The following is a 23,485-nucleotide window of genomic DNA, read 5'->3' as shown; positions in this document are numbered from 1 at the left end:
GTTGTCAATAATTAAGTTCTTCCCAGTCTTTAGCTATTAAAAACAACTTCGCCTAGGAATGGTGGTGCACATTTATAATCCCAGAGACCTGGGAGGTTGAGGCAAGAGGATCTCAAGTTCAAGGCCAGCCTTGAACTGCAACTTAGACCTTGTCTCAAAATAAAATATAAAAAGGACTGGGGACAGAGCCCAGCAGTAGAGTACCTCTGGGTTAAATCCCCATGTTATGGTTTAGATATAAGGTGTCCCCTAAAAAATTATGTATAAGACAATGCAAGAAAGTTTACAGGTGAAATTATTGGGTTATGATAGCCTTAATTTAATCAGTGTATTAATCCCCTGATAGAGATTAACTAGGAGATGACTGTAGATAGCTCCTCCAGGTATACCCTGCCTGCCCATAGTCACCTACCTGCCCACAGATAGAACCTTCTCGAGGCATACTCTACCTATCTAGTCACCTACCTGCCCACAGATAGGACTTCCTCCAGGCATACCCTACCTTCCCACAGTCACCACTCAGTTAATCCTACCAAGGAATTAATACCTCATAACCCAATCATTCCATCCATAAACTTTCTTGATTGTCTCACACATGAACTTTTGTGGGACACCCCATTATCTAAATCAGAATATATCTGTAGAATAATTCTTATAGACAGTTCAAAGAACATTTACATTTAAATTTTCTATAAATGCTGATAATTAGTCCTTCATATTGGTTGTTACCAACTATATTCCTACCAGCTAAGCATGAGAGTGATTGTTTCCACTGTTTACCAAACTTATGCATACAATTTTGAATCTTTTTTAAAAATTTTGTTGGTTTTTCACTGTACAGATTCTTATGTCACCCCCATGCTTTAGAGTCACATTTTCTTTCAAGTTTACCCTTTATCTTCCTCCTCTATTATCTTTCCTCAGTTATATACCACTCCCAGATCAACATAACTCTAGTACACCATTTCACCATCTTACTCCCCAATTAGAAAACCTTTGCTGGACCCTCATTGTCTACTGAATAAAAACCAGACCCTTTATCCTCCTGCTGAAGATACTATTTCATGTTTCCTTCCTTTTTCTTCCAAAATACTATTTTCTGTGTGCTCCAACAAAACTGGGGATTCCCACAGACTTCATAAGAAGTATGTGCTTCTTGCCCTGTGCCTTTGCGCAGGCTGTTCCTGGCCTGGGATGCCCTCCTCTCCCTCTGTACCTCTTGAGTCCCACCTTTCTTAGCAGCCCAGTTCAAATGACAGATGCCCCTGAGAGATGGAGACAAGGTGAGAAGTCAAGCTTACCGGCACTTTCATCTTAAATTCATCTCGATAGTATTTAATGCCAATGTCAGTGAATGTTCTCTGGATAAGGCGAGATGGACGAAGGATGAATATGAGCTGTAAGTTTCCAGGAAATGCCACCTGCAAGCATCATGACAAGTGTTAGGGTAGAGAGAAAATGTCACATCCATTACCAAGATCTACTTTAGTCTTCTCCTGCCCAAGATCACAGAAGAAAAAGTTAAATTGGAGGCCATGGATGTCAAAGAATTAGAATAAATCTCAGAGAATTTCAGAATCAAAAGAGCCCTAAAGGTCAGGTAACCCAAACTACTCTTTAAAAAATAAAGCAAATCAAACCAATGAGCAAAAAAAATATTCTTATTATAAAAATAATTCCTACTCTTTATATAAAAATTGGGAAATAGAATTACATTAGAAAAACAAAACCACCCATGGTGTCACAGCCATATTTAATATTTTAATTTATATAATTATAGTCTATTTTGTTTGTTAAACTGTCTATATCATAGTTAGACTTACACCACAGTTACTTTGTAACTTGCCTTTCCACTTAATATACTATGAGCTTTTATTCCTGTTATTTAAAGAAGTCTTTGGAAATATTTTTATGGGTGCATGATTTATCTAATCAATACATTTTTGCTAATTGTTTAAGATTTTTTATATTTTTATTATTATAAATAAAACCCAAATGAACATCTTTATACATACTTTGGAACATTTTCTTAGGATAGATTCCTATAAGAATTACTGAGCCAAAGAACTAGCATTTTAAGGGTTCTTGGTAGGACCCTTTGTTTTTATTGCCAAATTGCTTTCGGAAAGTACTGGCCTCATCTTGAGGTGGGTCCTGAGCAAGGAGTTTTAACCCAGATTCACAGAACTATTTAGTGACAAAGTCAGAACCCAAGTCTCCCACTACCCATGGATTCCTGTTCTTCCAGTGGTTTCCCAACCTCTTAAAGTGCGAGTTACAAGAAAATCTGGTCTTCAGTCCTATTCTGATTCATTAGGACTGATATGAACTCCAGGCATCTGCATGTTTAACAATCACTTGAAGAAATTCCGATATGTAGGTAGATTTAGGGACCCCTACACCACAGCATCTTTTACACATAAAGTGATGAATATAATTTTGGAACAAATGAGGCTCATTATCATATTGTTCAAGTTTTGTCTCTGGCCTCAGAAGCTAGATCTCTGGAATAGTCATGGGCATCAACAATGATGGTAGTTATCTCACAGATAAGGCCTATAGAAAAACTAAAGGGACAAAATAATTAATGTACCAAGGGAAGGCAGTACTCCCTTCTCCATCTTTGAAACACAAGCTCCTAGACAGGACAGCCTTGCATTTTGTTGTATCATGTTAGGATAAATCAGCTGAGGCAAAATGTGGGTTATCTGGATGAGGTTCTAAAGCAATCTGAGAAGACTCTATGTGGGTACACGTCTGTATGTATGAATGCTTCTGTATGAGGGTATATGCAAGGCTTCAACTGTTCTTCTCCCATCCTAATTCCAGCACTCACATTAACACCCTGACATTTTGTACCCTCTTTAGTCAGGCTTCACTGTCCTTATGAGCCTGGGCTAGGGTAAAAGAACTGGTGTAAGTGGCCCTGAGACCACATGGCTGGGTTCACAGGTCTGAGGTTCCAACAGAGAAAAGATGCATCTACTTGCTCAAAGGCAACAGTGGTTAAAACTGACTAATAAGGAAAAGGAAGCCCATCCAAAATTGTTCAATTTAATGCCAAATGCAAACATCCCTTCAACAAATGTATCTAAATACCATTTTGTCTGGTTTTGCCACTGTTTTTCTACTTTGTGAAAAAGTAATTTGAATAGTAAGATGAAGACTATCTTAAATCAGGTATCCCCCAAAGCAAACAATCAGACAAAGGATTTGGGTACATCTGGAAGCACAGATGAGGGAGTAGGGAGGTAGACAGCAATGCATAGACAATGCATAAATGATGGGGTTACTTTTATAGGTAAGGAAGGCTGAGAGCCTCTGATATTTTGTTTGCAACACAGCTCAGAATTGTTCCAAAGAGAGATATGGAAGCTGGTGTTTACCTATCAACTCCTGTAACTCAATGGTTATCCTGTTAACTTCCCAGCCCTCCCTGCCTTCCCTTCTTCAGTAAGTAGAGAAGTCAATAAAGCAGAAAGACTCAGGGGAGTCTTTGTGATGCTCAGGAATTGTCTGTGGGAGACCTTCCATGGTGCAATAGCACCTGTTACAAAGACCTTCTCAAAATTTGACATAAAATAATTGCCTTTTCCCCATAACTTTGATATGAAATATTTGAAAAGACTATTTAAATGACTTTAACTATCATAGCACAAAAATAAGTATTTACTGCTATTCGTGTCAAGGATGCCTTTATGGAGCTCCACTTGTCCCTTCTTCTGTCAATCACAATGACGAATCCAATGCTGGCAGCCTCCACACTGCAAAAAAGCAAGGTCAGTGTTAGGAGAGACCTAAGGATTTGGTATGGCTCCCACAGCAGAACACATCCTGCTCAGCTCAGGCAAGTAACTAGGTCTGATCTTCCCACCAAAGAAGCCAACTCCCTCTCCCAGTCTGAGCCTGAGCCCCAACAGAGCAAGTACTTTGTTTCTCAGACCCTTTATAGGACTCAGATTCTGGCTGGAAAATCCATGCAACATCAACAGAGGACTTGTGCTCATGTCTGAAGGAAGAGGCATGTGTCAGTTGAGAATCGTGTGTCCCTAGCATAGCAGAGGACATCAAGGTTGAGTTCCGCCCTCTTTCTTTCCTCAAGTGGATATTAAGGGAGATATCAAAATCCTTCTCCAGGAGTCAGTCCTATAGGTATTTAGAAATAATACATGCCAGCGGGAACACAACCCCCTTCCAGTGTGTGGCCATATAGAAGCCCTCTCTGCCCATCCTTAAGCCTGCACAAAATTCTCACAAGGTCCACAAAATAAAAAACATTTACTTTGTCTCCTTTGGGACAGAGTGTAGTATAGAGGAAAGAACAAGGACTTTAAAGCCTGGATTAAACCTTGCTGCTATTACTTCCTAGCACTGAAACCTGACATCTAATCTTTCTAACATGTGGTATCCTTCTCTGTAAAATTAGAATAATATCACCAATAAAGCAGTTGTTAAAAGCACAAATTCTGAAGCCAACCTGACTAGATGAAAATTTCTGAATTCTAGTGTATGTGTGTGTTTATATATATCTCCATATATTCTCCCTTGGGAGGGAAGGAGTTACTTAACCCCTCTGGTTTCCGAGACATTTTATTTTTAAAGCAGGATTAATAAAACAGTGCCTATTTATAATATTCATGTGAGAGTTAAAAGAGCATGTAAATGTATAAACATATTACTATATAAGTGATGACTATTATTTCTATGTGATTATTATGGAGATTAAAAGAAATGTAGGACATGAAAAATAGTTGGCCCATAGTAACCCTTCAATAGCTTTCTAAATTGGAAAAAAGGTAGGCTTTATCCTAAAAAGTACCTGTAGGTGAATTAGGTAGAAGAGCTAAGCAAAATCTGAAAGAAAATATAAGTAGCTCATCTGAATTAAGCATCACTGGGTTGACCCATTATTGTAGGCTCATATTGACAAATGCAAGGAAGCAAGGAAAAGTGACTAAAAAAAATCAACTGATAAAATACTCTGTAGATTTAGGCTAAGAGATGTTCCCATTGTTGGCAGACAGAAACTTTGGAGTAACTATGATCCATATGTTAAAAAAAAAAACAACAACAGAGGAAAAGGTAGATAAATGGTGTATTGTTCCAATAGAGAATTAGAATCTATAATAAAAAATAAATGAACATTCTAAGATTACAAAACACCAATATCTGAAATTAAGAACTTGTTGGATTTGTTTAATAGCAGACTGAATACAGCAGAGGACAGGATAGTGGAACTGGAAACATACCAGTTGAAAATAATCAAAGTAAAGAATAGAGAGAAGGGGAAATAGAATAGGATGTAAGAGATATGTGGGATGTGAACAAAAGTCCCAGAAGGAGAAGAGAAAGAATGTGTTGCAAAAACAAATTTTTCAAAAATGGTTAAGAATTTTCCAAAACCTGAGAAAACATCAACTCACAGATTTAAGTGGTTCTCCCACTTCCACATAGAATAAAGCAAGGAAAATCCTGCTTTAATGAAAATGAAAGATCAGGAGAAAATCTTTAAAAAGTGAAAAAAGACTCATGACATTCAAAAGAACAAAATTAAAAAAAAATAATCACTGACTTTGCAACAGAAACCATGGAAGCTGCAATCCAGTGGAATATGATCTAAGAGAACTTACCTGGAATTACTGAGAATTCTACACCCACTGAAAATTCATTCAAAATATTGAGGTGAAATAAAGATATTTCCAAGCAACTAGAGCTGACAGAATTTATCATTATTAGTCTCATACTTCAAGAAATACTAAAGGGTATTCTCCAGGCTGAGTGAAGTTGGAAGCATAGAGATGAAAGAAAAATAAACAGCTTGAAAAGGCTAAATTTCTGGGTAAGGAGGTTTGGTTATGGGTCAGGAAGACTTTCATTCCTGTGAAAAGCAGCACTGGTTATATTAAAAACCCATATTTTTCCTTATATATGAGAGAACTCTGAAGACAAAAGAATTTAATAAATGAAGAATTTCTAGAGAAGGGTTAGACTTCCCATAGTAAGCAACTTCTAGAGCAGACTTTCCCACCAAGTGGTGGGTTACCTATTCTGAACAGACAAGCAAATGGATGAACCTGAAAAAAGATAATCCCACCTGGTAGTCTGACTGAAAAAATCAATGAAGACACTGCAGATACTAAGCATGTGGATAAATATTATCAACTATGTCTCTTATTTCACTAAAGACTACTGACCACTCAAAGAAAAAAATAACAAGGTATCAGTAAATATATTGCCTATGTGAAATAAAATTTTTCAAAACAGCATTCAGTATGAGATGGAGTAAATAGAATTTTACTATAGAAATTAAAGTTGATTGAGATGGAATTATACTATTTATGTTGTATATAAAGTAATATAAAATTAATACAGGGTAGATTGTATTAATTTAAGGGCACACACTGTCAGATTAGAGAAATCATTGCTAAAGACTCAATAGAGGAGATAAATGCAATACTGAAAATATTTGAGGGGTGGGAGTTTAGCTCAGCAGTATAGCACTTGCTTAGTATGCCTGAGGCCCTGGATTTGATTCCTAGCACTGAAAAAGAAAAGAGAGAGACAGAGGGGAAGAGAGGATGAAATAAAAAGAAATTTGAGCAATTCAAAAGTCATTACAAAAGGAGAAATAAAAGGACCAGCCACAGATGACATAAATAGCAAGACAGCAGATTTAAACCTAACCATTTTAATAATCACAGTAAGGGGAAATAGTTGATATCACTTCATTTAAAAGGCAAATACTGACAGAGTAAATATATTGGTTATAAGAGATACACTTTAAACTTAAGGATGGAGATAGATTGAAAGAAAATGATAGCAAAAGTTATACCATGCAAACAACAATCATAAGGTAGCCAGTTTGTCTATAATAAACAGAAGAAAAAGTTGTGTTCAAAACGAGGAGTATTGGCAGAGATAAACAATTAATTCATAAAGAACCAACTTATCAAGAAGATGTAGAAATTCTAAATGTGCATAAATGCAGTAACATTGCTTCAAAACACACTAATCAAAAATAAAATTCAGTGGTGTGGGGGGGTGGCCCTGGAGTAGGGGCCATGGCAGTATGAGGGGACCTGGCTGCAGTAGCTGATGAGAAACTACTAATGTTCCTGTGGAACATAATGGATGGAGAAGAGAAAACCTATGGTAGCTGTGAAAGCCCTGATGCCATGTATGTCAAATTGATATCTTCTAATGGTCATGAATTTATTGTAAAAAAAAGAACACGCACGAACATCAGGAACAATAAAAGCCATGTTGAGTGGCCCAGATCACTTTACCAAAAATGAAACTAATGAGGTCAATTTTAGAGTGATCCCCTTCACACGTGCTATCAAAAGTAAACATGACATTGTAAAGGCTATCTATGCTAAGCCCCAGGCCAACATTCTAAATGGAGAAAAATTGAAAACATTTCCTCTAAAAATTGGAACAAGACAGGGATGCCCTCTTTCACTACTTCTATTTAACATAGTTCTTGAAACTCTAGGCAGAGCAATAAGACAGATGAAAGAAATTAAAGGGATATGAGTAGGAAAAGAAGAGCTCAAATTATCACTATTTGCAGATGATATGTTCTATAACTAGAAGACCCAAAATATTCCACCAGAAATCTCCTAGAACTAATAAATGAATTCAGCAAAGTAGCTGGATATAAAATCAACACCCATAAAGATAATTGTAATTTTGTGGGATATTTTCTGTGTCCTCTGTTCTGTACCATTGGTCTACCTGTCTGCCAACAATGGGAACATCTCTTAGCCTAAATCTACAGAGTATTTTATCAGTTGATTTTTTTAGTCACTTTTCCTTGCTTCCTTGCATTTGTCAATATGAGCCTACAATAATGGGTCAACCCAGTGATGCTTAATTCAGATGAGCTACTTATATTTTCTTTCAGATTTTGCTTAGCTCTTCTACCTAATTCACCTACAGGTACTTTTTAGGATAAAGCCTACCTTTTTTCCAATTTAGAAAGCTATTGAAGGGTTACTGTGGGCCAACTATTTTTCATGTCCTAAATTTCTTTTAATCTCCATAATAATCACATAGAAATAATAGTCATCACTTATATAGTAATATGTTTATACATTTACATGCTCTTTTAACTCTCACATGAATATTATAAACACCCATAAATCAAAGACATTTCTGTACATCAGTGACAAATCTGCTGAACATGAAAATAGGAAACATGACAATTATCTTATGTTAGACAAAGGTGCCAAAAACATATATTGGAGAAAAGATAGCATCTTCAACAAATAGTGCTGGGAAAACTGGAAATCCATTATGCAACAAAAGGAAATTAAACCCCTATCTCTCACCCTGAACAAAACTCAACTCAAAGTGGATCAAGGACCTAAGCATTAGACCAGAGACCCTATGCCTAATAGAATTAAAAGTAGGCCCAAATCTACATATGTCAGCTTAGGAACTGACTTCCTTAATAAGACTCCTAAAGCACAAGAAGTAAAATCAAGAATCAAAAAATGGAATGGAATCCAACTAAAAAGCTTCTTCACAGCAAAGAAAACAATTAAAAAAATGAAGAGAGAGCCTACAGAATAGGAGAAAATCTTTGCCACCTGCACCTTAGATAGAGCATTAATCTCCAGGATATATAGAGAACCCCAAGAAAATAACAGCAAATAAATAAATAACCCAATCACAAATGGACAAAGAAACTGAACAGACACTTCATTGAAGAAGAAATATGATCAGTCAACAAATGTATGAAAAAATATTCAATGTCTTTAGCAGTTGGAGAAATGCAAATCAAAATTGCACTGAGATTTCATCTCACTCTAATAAGAATGGCAATTATCAAGACTACAATCAACAATAAATGTTGGTGAGCATGCCGGGGGAAAGGTTCATTCATACATTGCTGGCGGGACTGAAAATTGGGGCAACTACTCTGCACTATGGAGTGCAGTATGGAGATTACTCAGAAAACTTGGAATAGAACCACCATTTGACCCAATTATCCCACTCCTCAGCATATACCCAAAGAATTTAAAATCAGCATACTATAGTGATACAGCCACATCAATGTTATAACAACTCAATTCACAATAGCTAAACTATGGAACCAACCTAGTGCTCTTCAACAGATGAATGGATGAATAAAATGTGATATATATACCTGGTGGAATATTACTCAGTCATAAAAAAGAAGGATATTATGGCATTTGCTGGTAAATAATGAAACTGGAGAATATAATGCTAAATGAAATAAATCAATCCCCCCCCCAAAAAAGTAAACATGTATTTTACCTACAAGGTTCACTACACTAACAGTTTAACCGAGATTCCCGAATTCCCAATTGCACCTTAAATTATGTCTTTGAACTTCCTAGATTGTTAAATAAAACAAATTATAATTAACTGTTAATTTTTTTCACAGTATTTAAGACCTGTAGTTCAGTTAGTAATTTTTTCATATATAGCGTGTTGCCTGTATGCAATTGAACTACAAATTGAATTACAAAGCAGATTTTCTTCTGTTCTTCGACATAGCAATCAAAGTTGAAAATTGTTTCCTACATCAACAAATTAAGGACATTTCCACAAACTGAGAAATAAACATTTGTGCCAATTTTTAGGTGGTTTTGCTTATCCTTTGGATGGTGACTTTAAAAATTAGAACAATGATGATACAATAAATACTGAAATATAGGCATAAACAAACATGTTCTACAGGTAAATAACGGGGCTATGTATTTTTTTTTTAAAAAAAACATCTGATCTATAGCCACTGATAGTATTACTAGAGTTGTGCAAATAATTACATAATAAACATGTTTATAACTTAGCCAAAAGTTGACTTTTTAATTCATTCTCATTTGTTATACACGATGGCGAATGCAATTCATTTCATATTACATATATAGAGCACAATCTTTCAAGTAACTGATTCTACACAAAGTATTTTCACACCATTCATGTCTTTATATATGTACTTAGGGTAATGAGGTCTAACTCATTCTATTATCATTCCTACCCATTTACCCTCTCCTTTCCCCTCCTTCCCCTTTGCCCTATCTAAAGTTCCTCCATTCCTCCCACGCTCCCCATCAATCGCCATTATGAGTCAGCAACCTCATATCAAAGAAACATTTGGCCTTTGGTTTTGGGGGATTGGCTTGCTTCACTTAGCATTATATTCTCTAGCTTCATCCATTTACCTTAAGATGCCATTATTTTATTCTCTTTTCATGCTGAGTAATGTTCCATAGTGTATATATATCAAAGTTTCCCTATCCATTCATCTACTGAAGGGCATCTAGGTTGGTTCCACAGTTGGCTATTGCGAATTGTGCTGCTACAAACATTGATGTGGCTGTGTCCCTGTAGCATACTGTTTTTAAGTCCTTTGGGTATGGACCGAGTAGAGGGATAGATGGGTCAAATGGTGGTTCCATTCCCAGTTTTCCAAGGAATCTCCATACTGCTTTCCAGATTGGCTACACCAATTTGCAGTCCCACCAGCAATGTATGAGTGTGCCTTTCCCCCCCACATCCTCACCAACACTTATTGTTGTTTGTATTCTTGATAGTTGCCATTCTGACTGGAGTGAGATGAAATCCTAGAGTAGTTTTGATTTGCATTTCTCTAATTGCTAGAGATGTTGAATACTTTTTCATATATTTGTTGATTGATTGTATATCCTCTTCTGAGAAGTGTCTGTTCAGTTCCTTGTCCCATTTATTGATTGGGTTATTGTTTTTTGGTATTAAGGTTTTTGAGTGCTTTATATATCCTAGAAATTAATGCTCTATTTGATGTGCTTGTGGTTAAGATTTGCTCCCATTGTGTAGGCTCTCTATTCATCTCACTCATTGTTTCTTTTGCTGAGAAGAAGCTTTTTAGTTTGAATCCATCCCATTTATTGATTCTTTGTTTTAATTCTTGCATTACAGGAGTCTTATTTAGGAAGTTGGGGCCTAATCTGTCATGATGGAGATTTGGGCCTACTTTTTCTTCCATTAGGTGCAAGGTCTCTGGTTTAATTCCTAGGTCCTTGATCCACTCAAAGTGGATAGAGGTTTCATTTCATTTTTTCACACGTGAGATAGAGGTTTCATTTCATTTTTTCACACGTGGATTTCCAGTTTTCCCAGCACCATTTGTTGAAGAGGCTATCTCTTTATCAATGTAAGTTTTTGGCGCCTTTGTCTAATATAAGATAACTGAAGTTATGTGTGTTAGACTCTGTGTACTCTATTCTGTACCATTGGTCTACAGGTCTATTTGGGTGCCAATACCATGTTGTTTTTAATTATTATTGCTCTGTAGTATAGTTTAAGGTCTGGAATAGTAATGCCACCAGCTTCACTCTTCTTGCTAAGAATTGCTTTGGCTATTCTGGGTGTCTTATTTTTTCAGATGCATTTCATGATTGCTTTTTCTACTTCTATAAGGAATGGCATTAGGATTTTGACTGGGATTGCACTGAATCTGTATAGTGCTTTTGGTAGTATGGTCATTTTGACAGTATTAATTCTGCCTATTCAAGAACAAGGTAGATCTTTCCATCTTCTAAGGTCTTCTTTAATTTCTTTCTTTAGAGTGTTGTAGTTTTCATTGTAGAGATCTTTCACCTCTTTCATTAAATTTATTCCCAAGTATTTTATTTTATTTTTTGAGGCTATTGAATATACTTCTTCTTGTTTCCTATTTTCATGTTCAGCAGATTTGTCACTGATGTACAGAAATGTCTTTGATTTATGGGTGCTGATTTTATATCCAGCTACTTTTCTGAATTCATTTATTCGTTCTAGGAGATTTCTGGTGGAATATTTTGGGTCTTCTAGTTATAGAACATATCATCTGCAAATAGTGATAATTTGAGCTCTTCTTTTCCTACTCATATCCCTTTAATTTCTTTCATCTGTCTTATTGCTCTGCCTAGAGTTTCAAGAACTATGTTAAATAGAAGTAGTGAAAGAGGGCATCCCTGTCTTGTTCCAATTTTTAGAGGAAATGTTTTCAATTTTTCTCCATTTAGAATGTTGGCCTGGGGCTTAGCATAGATAGCCTTTACAATGTTGAGGTATGTTCCTGTTATCCCTAGTTTTTCTAGTGTTTTGAACATGAGGGGATGCTGTATTTTATCAAATTCTTTCTCAGCATCTATTGAGATAATCTACAAGACCTTTAAAGAAGAACTAACACCAATACATCTCAAACTATTTTATGAAATAGAAAATAGAAAAAGAGGAAACACTTCCAAACAATTCTATGAGGCCAATATCACCCTGATTCCAAAACCAGACAAAGACACATCAAAGAAAGAAAACTTCAGACCAATATTGCTAATGAATAGAGATGCAAAAGTTCTCAATAAAATTCTGGCAAATCGAATACAAAATCATATCAAAAAGATAGTGCATCATGATCAAGTAGGGTTCATCCCAGGAACGCAAGTTTGGTTGAACATTCAGAAATCAATAAATGTAATTTATCACATCAATAGACTCAAAGATAAAAATCATATGATCATCTCAAAAGTTGATTTTTATAATTCAAAGAATAAGAGTTGAAATTTCTTATGGTTTTGTTAAACTGCAGTATTATTTAAGTGTATCTTGTGTTTTGTTTATTGCTACAATTAAAGAACTTTATTTAAAAACAATTTGGAAGATCACTAGGTTCAACTTTAAAGTAGTAACTGAATTGTAAGCCATGATCAACAAGTGAACTTCACGACTTAGATCCTGTTCATTGTGAATTTGGGGCAATCCAAAGTACTGTACTTTCATGCTTCCTTTGCAATTTTCATTCTTCATACGTTTCCATGAATATACTTCTTCTTGTTTATGTATGTTTTAAAACACTCATTATGAGTTTTGTTTATAAAACTAGATTTTTTGAACAGTACCAGTCTTCCTCCATCCAATGTTATAAAGTATGAAAAATGTTGAGCAATGTAGTAAAAAATCTTATAATACACCTAATAAATAAATAAATAAATTACTAAATATTGGGATTTTATTACTTCTTAGAAACTGATAGAACAAGAAGTTAAAAAAAAAGTCAGAAAGAATGTAGAACTGATTTTGAAGAACTCAACTGTCGCTTTCCACACAACAAAAACACTCAGGAGTCACTCCAGAGGAATTGGGCTATGCGAAATAACCACACAAGAGACAGAAATACCTTTTTCTTTGGGGGTGCTGTGAAGGCTCCTCTGACGTTAAGGGTCCGCAGAAAGAGAGAGCACGTGTGCTGACCCCTTTTATTGAGGAGAAGCCATTCAAATGAGGCAAGGGGTCAGGTTTCAAGGTGCTGAGCTAGCTTCATGATGTCTGCTGTCAGCAGGTTGACTGACATTTAGGAAGGCCACACCCAAGGGCAGAGTAAGAGAAGAAGACACACAAAGGGTGCTTCCATGGAACATTCTATCCCAAACAGGGCAAGGGGTAATATCACAAAGGAACAGGTGAGCTAGCTCGATCCCTGGGGATGTAGGAAGGCACGCCCCTACACCAAGACACATTTGCGTTTTCTCTACTCTCAAGATTGAGGCTACTGTCTTCGGTTACTTACGAAACCAGATCATGGGGTGACCGACAGTGCCACACAGATCAGGAGGGGAAGCAAACTCTAGTCACATGCTATGTCGGCCTCCCACATTCAACATTTAACAACTACAGAAACACAACTTCTCTTCAAATGCTCATGGAACATTTATCAAAACAGACCATTATCAGGCCATAAAGCAGTCTTAATAAATTGTATGGAATTACAGTCATAGAGTGGAACTTTATATTCCTTATATTTTCTTTAATTTATTTTGATCTCTATTGTTTTTCTCTATAATTTCATTTATTCCTGTTTCCTTGGGTTTAATTGCTATTATGGTTTGGATATGTGGTGTCCCCCAAAAGTTCATGTGCGAGACAATGCAAGAACATTCAGAGGTGAAATGATCGTATTGTGAGAGATGTAACCTAATCAATGGCTTAATCCACTGATATGGATTAACTAACTGGGTGATAACTGAAGGCAGATATGATGTGGCTGGAGGGGGCACGTCAGAGGTGTGCCCTTTGGGGTATATATTTTTTTCCTGGTGAGTGGAGCAGTCTCCCTCTGCTTTTCTGTTGTCATGTGCTGATATGCTTTCTTCTGCCATGCGCTTTTTCCATGATGCTCTACCTCATCTTGGGTCCAGAGCTATGGAGTCATCATCTACAGATGGAGACCTCTGAAATTGTGAACCAAAATAAACCTTTCCTCCTCCATGTTATTCTATCAGGTCAGAGTGATGGAAAAATTGACTTAAACAATTGCCATTCTAACTTCTTAAGATGGAAGATACTGATTTAAACTTTTTCTATTTTCTAATGTAAGTACTTAAACTTACAATTTTCTTCTAAGCATTACTTTAGCTATTTCATGGACACAAATATATTTTTTATTATTGTTTAGCTAAAAATGTTTTCTTACTTCCTTTGTGATTTCTTCTTTGATACATAGATAATTTAGAGGTGATTGTTTAGCTTCCCAATGTTTTGTGATTTTTCCAATTGACAACAATAAAAGTCAAAATCGTGGTCTTCTCATGGGAGAGAGGCAAGGAAGTGAGGGGTTGGGTAGATTTATTGATGGAAGAGAAGCAGGAAGAAATCCTCATAGAAAAAATTCTAGACCCTGGCTTCAAGATAACAGAGTAGAGAAAGGATACACTTTCCACTAGTTCTTCTGTTTGGAATAGAAATGATAGGAATATTGCTTTATAATAAGTTTTGTTTGTTTGCTTTGGGAGGGGTTGCTGTTTTGCTCTACTTGTTTCCTTGTTTTGTTACTCTTACTTACCTTGCCTCTCCCTCTAACAATAGCAACATATTTGGTTCTATCTGTATCTCTCCCCCTCCCCCTCCCCTTCCCCTTCTCCCCTCCCCTCCCCTTCCCCTTCTCCCCCTCCCCCTCCCCTTCCCCTTCTCCCCCTTCTTCACTTTCTCCCTCTTTTATGGCCTTCATGTACTACTTCTCTTCTACTTTCTATCCTCTCTACTTTTGAATTTTCTAACCTTCCTTTTGCCCTCATTCCCCAATTTCTTTACTCTGAATGACCTATATTTTTAATATCCTTTAAATTTATTCAGTTAATCATTTGAGGAAAAGGAATAAGTGGATCAGAGGAAGTCATATTATAGTGGCTCCCCAAGAGTAATTTGAAACAGAAATTCAGCATGACAAATTGAGTCTACCAAGTTGAGAAGAGTAAAGAACCCTTTCACAGGTGATCTGAGCTCTGGAATAAGGAACCTGGCTGACACTAAGAGTAGGGGAAATGCTGAAATCAATTAAATATAGACCAAATCTGGTGAGCCCTGAGTAATCTTTTCTAAGCCTAGAAGGTGCTGGAGGATAGTCTGATGCATCTGTTCTCCCCCCAGCACATGGCCTGAGACTCCCCAAAAGAGGGGTGTGTCAAAGTTGACAAGCTAAGAAGGGAGTGAAGCTCTCCATAAAGACTCCCCTAACAAGTTTTACTACTTTAGGCCAGAACTGAAAATAAACAAGTGGCACAATAGCTAAAATTCCAGAAAGAAAGGACTGTATTTCAAAAACCTCAGCAAGTAAAACAAACAAACAAACAAACAAAAAATAGGCTCCAGAAGATGATGAAGAGGAAATAGGCAGTACCTCTTGATCCCTCCCACAGCACAGAACTGAAGCAGTGAGTGAATAGTTGACCTTAAAGGCAAATATAGTTTAAGAGCAATTTTAATTACTTGTTATCTAATCTCTGAACCAATTCAAGAAAACCACTCCCATTTACTACTCAGATTAGTGAACTGACATAGAACATTTTTTGGTAAGTTTTTCAAAAAGATTTATTAGTATATGGCTTTGTTCTGAAGCAGCTGTAATTATTGGGGATTAATGTCTCCTCTCAATGTGGCATTTAGAAACTGGACATTGTAGCAAGTTCAGATTGTGAAATATTGAACTCTAAAACATTTGCCCAACCCAGGGCATATAGTAAAGAAAAAGCAGCTTACTAAAAAGTCCCTTATATTAAAGTAAAAGAGATAATCATCCCAGTAAAAGGGTGGAAATACTAATAATATGAAAAAGCAAGGGAGCAAGTCACTCCAAATAGCTCACAACATGATGACAACTGATCCCATTGACACCACAGTGGACAAAATGCTAGAAAAAGAAAGTAGAAAGTTGATAATTAAAATGTTCAAGAAACTGAAAGAAGCTCTCAGGAATGAACTAAGGGAGAAAATACAAGAAGGGAAAGAACATTTCAATAAAGAGAGATTCTAGAATCAAACAGAAATCCTGGAAATGAAAGACTAAATAAAGCAAATTAAAAGGTCAGTTGAAAGCATCATCAATAGATAGGCCACACAGAGGATAGAAATCAGGCCTCAAACAAATATATAAGATAATCTTGAAGTATATAATCTTGAAAACAAACTCAACAACAACAATAAAGATGATAAAAGATCATGATCAGAATATACAAAAAATCTGGGAAAACATTAAGAGACCAAATCTAGGAATCATTGGAAGAGAAAAAGGCACTGAGATACAAACTAAAGGAATGCACACCTTTTCAGTAAAATTGTATCAAAAAAATTTCCAAAACTTAAGAATCAGAGAGAAATCCAAATACAAGATGCATTTAGGACCCCAAATAGACAAGATCAAAAAAATCTTCACTAAGACATGTTATAATTAAAATATCTAACACAGAGAGCAAGGATTTTAAAAGCTGCAAGAAAAAAACAGTAGGTCATATTTAGAGGCAAGCCAATTAGATTTTCTGCTGATCTCTCAACCAGACTCTAAAAGCCAGAAGGGATTGGAAAAATATACACTAACTCCTGAAAGCTAATGGTGCAAAGACAGCTATATCCAGCAAAATCATCCTTCAGAATTGAAGATTAAATAAAAACCTTTCATAATAAGCAGACGTTAAAAGAATTCATAACCACTAAGCCAGCACTACAAATATACTTCATAAAATATTACAAATAGAAAAAAGGAAGAAGAAACATCAGAGTCAGGGAACGCATAAATCTCACTAAATAAATAGTCAAAGGAGAATCATGTAAATTAAACATCAGGAATAAATCAAGGTGGCAGGAAATAAAAATCATCTCTATGATAATTATGAATATAAATGGTCTCAAACTCTTCAATCAAAAGACATCAATTGGTGAAACAGATTAAAAAAGAAGACCCAATCACACATTTTTACAAGAGATTCACCTTACAGGCAAAGACATCTACCTGCTGAAGGTGAAAGGCTGGGGGAAAAAAAACATATAAATGAAGACCAAAAGCAAGCAGGAGTAGGTACTCTTATATATGACAAAGCAGAATTAATGCTAACATTAATCAGAATGGACAAAGAAGGTCACTTCATACAGGTTAAAGGAATCATCCAATGAAAACATATAATGATTATAAATATTTATGCCCTAAGTGTGGGTGCAATAATGTACATAAAATAAACCCTACTCAACCTAAAGACTCAAATAGACCCTAATACAATAATTCTGAATGATTTAAACATACCTTTCTCACCAATAGATAAGTCACTCAGATATAAACTAAGTAAAGACTCTAAGAACTAGAAAATATCTGATCAAATGAACCTAACAGATACCTATAGAATATTTTATCCATCAAAAATCAAATTCACTTTCTTCTCAGATGCACACAGAACCTTATCTAAAATAGACTATATTTTAGGACAAAAAGAAAGTCTTAGCAAATACAAAGAAAATACAGATAATTTCATTCATCCTATTAGATCATAATGGAAGTAAATTTAGAAGAGAATAACAAAGATGAAAAAACAAACCATTTTAGGGGGAGAATCCAAGATGGCGGTCCAGAGGGAGGCAGCATTCTGTGTTGCTCTGTAACCCAGGCCTCAACTAGTGGGAATACTGCTTCTCTGAGAGCTATAGAGGACCCCTATACAGCTGCTCTTGTGCAGAAATCATCAGCACTGTATCCCCGCACAGGGCTCTGGGCCTCAGCATTAGAGCAGGACTCCTGGCTCCCGACACTCAACCCCTGAAGTTTAGCCAATGCAGGGCTTGAGGGCACCTTAGCAGGATCACCTATCAGCACCACAGCAGAACTCCCAGATGCCACTCTGCTCCATGTAGGACACTCAGCTGCTACCTATCCACAGGAAATCCAGCTGCCACTCCTCTGTGGACCCCCATCTACCAACAAGGGGTTCCCCTTGTCACCTCCATCTTGCAATAGCTACTGCCATAGTGGTATTGCCTATGTGAAAATCTATCTACCCCTGGGGGCATCTCACAAGCTCTGAAAGCAGCCAAAGCTGCTGTACTAAATGTCACCATTGCCCAGCTCACCCAACCCCACCTGACACCCCGGCACTGGAAGCAGACTGCATTCATCTTGGCTCAACTTCTTTGCCACATTTGGTGGGGGAAGCTCCCAGATCAGAACTCCAGCTGGCCAGGCACCTGGTTTCTAACTCCCCCCTCTCCCCAGCAGCAGTAACCCAGCACAGTAGCTGCCCAACACAAAATAGCTCTCTGTGGGACAAGAGTGCAGTACAACCAGGACACTGCCCACTTGAGCCCGGGTGAGAAAGTTCCCTCAATTGGGAACTGCTAAGGGAGAGGGAAATGGGGCAAAAGTTTAGATACTAACAGAGATACCAGGAACTGGGAAATCTTCAGGCAAGATGGGGAGATAGGACTGGCGCTCAACTCATACGAGCAAACCCAAAAAGAGATCTTTGAGGTGCAGTCTCCCTGCAGGGACTGGTGGTTGCCACTCCTTGCTTCCAGGGGCTCTGCACCAGAACCAGCCTTCCCACCCTGGTTACCTTCACCAACCTGAGGACAGAAATATCAGCTAACAACAGACAACCCCACCTATTGGATGAAAAGAGAAGCAAGAAAGATATAAATCTCTATAACTAGCAACAATCCTGGTTTCTTCCTCTGAGATTTTTTTTTTCTTTTTTTCTTCCCCGTCTCTATCTTCTGGCCCTCACATCCCCAACATCATGAAACTAAGAACTTTGCATGAATTAGGATTTTGAGGACTGGGGCATCTGAATAATATAATATCGATGTGTTGTATATGCTCCTTTTTTTCTTTTTCCCTCCAATTTTTACTATTTTAACATCCTTTATTTTTCTAAATACATATGTGAGTTTGTTTAATGTACACTACTGTCTTTCCATGTACTTTTCCACCCAAAATTACTTCCTGTATATCTCTTGCTACTAACTCTCTTCATTAGATTTCTCTTTCACACTTCCTAAGATATATTAACTATATATCCTCACATCCTACCTCCTCAGGAAATCATCCTATGCCTCACTTCCAGTTCATTGTCAATTGTCAGAAACTTTAAACCCTTTTATCAACCTACTGATTATATTATAGATAATAATAGAATCCAACACTTCTGTTCATTGCAACCAAACTGTAAATGTCTTAATAGCAACAAATTGTTCATATGTGGTACATTGTTGGTATTAAGATCTGTTAACATTGTCCTTCCCCACAAAGGAGAAGTATTGGAACCCTACGGGAGCACTACAAACCTATAGGGTAAAAACAATAACACCTCGGACCCACAGTACTAGAATAGAAAACACATGAAGAGACAAGGGAAAAAAGTGCCCCCCCCCCACAAATCAAGATATCACATTATTAGAAACCATGGCAAACACAGCAGAAGAAATTACAGAAAAGGAGTTCAGGATGTACATGACTAAAATGTTCTGTGAACTGAAGGAGGATATAAGAGAGCAAATACAGGCAGCAAAAGATCATTTCGACAAGGAGCTACATAAACAAATACACGAAGCAAAAGATCACTTCAACAGGGAGACAGAGGTTCTAAAAAACAAAACTAAAAAACCCCAGAAATCCTTGAAATGAAAGAAACAATAAACCAAATTAAAAGTTCAGTTGAAAGCATTACCAACAGAGTAGACCACTCAGAAGATAGGACACCAGACAATGAAGACAAAATATATAATCTTGATATACCACACAGTGAAAATGGTAAGAAACTGTTAGCAGAATATTCAAGAAGTATGGGATAGCATAAAATGAACAAATTAAAGAGTTATTGGTATAGAGGAAGGCATAGGTTCCAAACCAGAGGAATGAGCAATCTATTCAATGAAATAATATCAGAAAACTTTCCAAACGTGAAGAATAAATTGGAAAAACAAATTCAAGAAGCCTACAGGTCACCGAATGTACAAAATCACAACAGATTCACACCAAGGCACATTATAATGAAAATGCCTAACATACAGAATAAGGAGAGAATATTAAAAGCCATGAGAGAAAAGAATCAGATTACATAGGGAGAAACCAATTAGGATAACAGCAGATTTTTCAATACAGACCCTGAAAGCTAGAAGACCCTAGAACAACATACATCAATCTCTGAAAGAAAATGGATGCCAACCAAGAATCTTGTATCCAGCAAAATTAAGCTTTAGATTTGATGATGAAATAAAAGCCTACCATGATAAACAAAAGTTAAAAGAATTTACAGCTAGAAAACTGGCACTACAAAACATAATTGGCAAAATATTCCATGAAGAGAAAACAAAAAACAATAATGAAATCAGCAGAAGGAGGCAGTACCCTAAAGGAAAAAATAATCAAAGAAGAAAACAAGTCAAGTTAAAAACCAAACATAAACAAATTTGGATGGGAATACAAACCATGTCTCAATAATAACCCTGAATTTTAATGGCCTAAACTCACCAATCAAAAGACATAGGCTAGCAGATTGGATTAAAAAAAGATCCAACAATATGCTGCCTCCAAGAGACTCATCTGATAGGAAAAGGCATACACAGACTGAAGGTGAAAGGTTGGGAAAAATCATACTACTCACATGGACTGCGGAAGCAAGCAGGGGTTTCCATTCTTGTATCAAATAAAGTAGACTTCAAGCCAAAGTTAATCAAAAGGGATAAAGAAGGACATTTCATACTGCTCATGGGAACCATACACAAATAAGACATAACAATTATAAATATATATGCCCCCAAACAATGAAGCAGCTATGTTCATCAAACAGATTCTTTTCAAGTTCAAGAGTCAAATTGACCACAACACATAATCTTGAGTGACTTTAACACAACTCTCTCACCACTGATTAGATCTTTCAAATAAAAGTTGAATAATTTTGACTTAACTGACATACCACTTTCTTCTCAGTAGCACATGGATCCCTCTCTAAAATAGACCTTATAATATGCCACAAAGCAACTCTTAACAAATATAAAAAAGTAGAGATATTACCCTGCATTTTTTCAGATCATAATAAAACGAAATTAGAAATCAATGACAAAATAAAAAATAAAAATTACTCCAACACCTAGAGACTAAACAATATGCTACTGAATGAACAATGGGTTGCAGAAGACAGCAAGGAGGAGATTTTAAAAATTCTTAAAGGTAAATGACAACATAGACACAACATATCAAAATCTCTGGAACACTATGAAAGCAGTACGAAGAGGAAAGTTCATTGCATGTAGTTCATTCCTTAAAAGAAGAAAAAGTTGAAAAATAAATGACCTAATATTATATCTCAAAGCCCTAGAAAAAGAAGAACAAATCAACCCCCAAAGCAGTAGGAGACAGAAAATAATTAAAATGATTCAAATGTATGATATCAAGTCATTGTACTGTCATGTGTAACTAACTAAAACAAAAAATAATAAAAAATAAATAAATAAATTCCTTTGGGGGGGGGAAATAAGAGTTGACATCAATGAAACTGAAACAAAAAAAAACAATTGAAAAAATTAGCAAAACAAAAAGTTGGTTCTTTGAAAAAATAAATAAAATTGACAGATCCTTAGCTATGCTAACAAAGAGAAGGCGAAAAATCAGATTACTAACATGTGATGAAAAAGGTAATATCACAATAGACACTACAGAAATGTAGAAAATAATTAGAAATTATTTTGAAAACTTATACTCCAATAAAATAGAAGATATTGAAGGCTTCAACAAATTTCTTAAGTCATGTGATTTGCCCAAATTGAATCAGGATGATATACACATTTAAACAGACCAATAACAAATGATGAAATAGAAGATGCCATTAGAAGCCTACCAAATAAGAAAAGCCCAGGACCGCATGGATACACAGCCAAGTTTTACAAGACCTCCAAAGAAGAATAACCAGCACTCTTCAATTTATTTGTGAAATAGAAAAAGAGGGAGCACTTTCAAGCTCATTCTATGAGGCCAATATCACCCTCATTCCAAAACCAGGCAAAGACACATCAAAGAAAGAAAACTTCAGATGAATATCTCTAATTAACCTGGATGCAAAAATTCTCAATAAAATTCTGGCAAATCAAATACAAAAACATATCAAAAAGATAGTACACCATAATCAAGTGGGATTCATCCCAGGGATGCAAGGTTGGTTCAACATATGAAAATCAATAAATGAATTCATCACATCAATAGACTCAAAGATAAGAATCATTTGATAATCTCAACAGACACAGAAAAAGCATTTGACAAAATACAGCATCCCCTCATGTTCAAAACATTAGAAAAATTAGGGATAACAGGAACATATCTCAACATCATAAAGGCTATCTGTGCTAAGCCCCAGGCCAACATCATTCTAAATGGAGAAAAATTGAAGGCATTCCCTCTAAAAGCTGGAACAAGACACGGATGCCCTCTTTCACCACTTGTATTTAGCAAAGTTCTTGAAACACTGGCCAGAGCAATTAGACAGACAAAAGAAATTAAAAGGATACTCATAGGAAAAGAAGGACTTAAATTAGCACTATTTGCTGACGATATGATTCTATACCTAGAAGACCCAAAAAGTTCCACCGGAAAACGTCTAGAACTAGTAAATGAATTCATCAAAGTAGCAGCATATAAAGTCAACACCCATAGGGGCTGGGGTTGTAGCTCAGTGGTAGAACATTTGCCTAGCATATGCAAGGCCCTGGGTTCAATCCACAGTATCACATATAAATAAATTAAATAAAGGTATTGTGTCCAACTTCAACTAAAAAATAAACATTAAAAAAAATGAAGTCAACACCTATAAATCAAAGGAATTTCTGTATAGCAGTGACAAATCATCTGAAAGGGAAATGAGGAAAACTTCCCCATTTACAATAGCCTCAAAAAAAAAAAAAAGGATTGAGATCCAACATGGCGGCCGGCAAGGAAGCAGCACTTTCAGTATCTCCACATTAACCGGATCAGAAACACCCATTAAAACAGCTACATTCTACCTACTGAGGAACTTCTAGCAAAATTCCGCTGAAAGGAGACCTGCCAGGAATTAGTAAGTTATATTAGAGGTGACAGTTGGGCCCAGACAAGTGAATCTTGGCCGGCCACGCGGGTGCAGAGGTCCAATCCTGCAGCCACCGCCCAACCTGCTCTGCAAGCGGCCCCGGGGCCGGGCAGCGAGAAGGT

General features: G+C 36.4%; 1 protein-coding gene across 2 annotated transcripts in view; it reads right to left on the bottom strand.

The window, feature by feature from the left end:
- Nucleotides 1–23,485, bottom strand: part of Mcf2l2 (MCF.2 cell line derived transforming sequence-like 2) — a 255,029-nt gene that overhangs the window by 159,843 nt on the left and 71,701 nt on the right. For both annotated transcript variants that reach the window (XM_048814212.1, XM_048814213.1), the window contains 2 exons: nt 3,674–3,764; nt 1,302–1,421 (listed from right to left, as the gene is read on the bottom strand). In XM_048814212.1, coding sequence (XP_048670169.1) covers nt 1,302–1,421; nt 3,674–3,764 — 211 coding nt within the window. The remainder of the gene's footprint in view (nt 1–1,301; nt 1,422–3,673; nt 3,765–23,485) is intronic.

This window comes from Marmota marmota, unplaced genomic scaffold (assembly GCF_001458135.2).
Source record: "Marmota marmota marmota unplaced genomic scaffold, marMar, whole genome shotgun sequence".
In the NCBI taxonomy this organism is placed as follows: Eukaryota; Metazoa; Chordata; class Mammalia; order Rodentia; family Sciuridae; genus Marmota; species Marmota marmota.
This window is presented reverse-complemented; position numbering and strand designations above follow the sequence as displayed.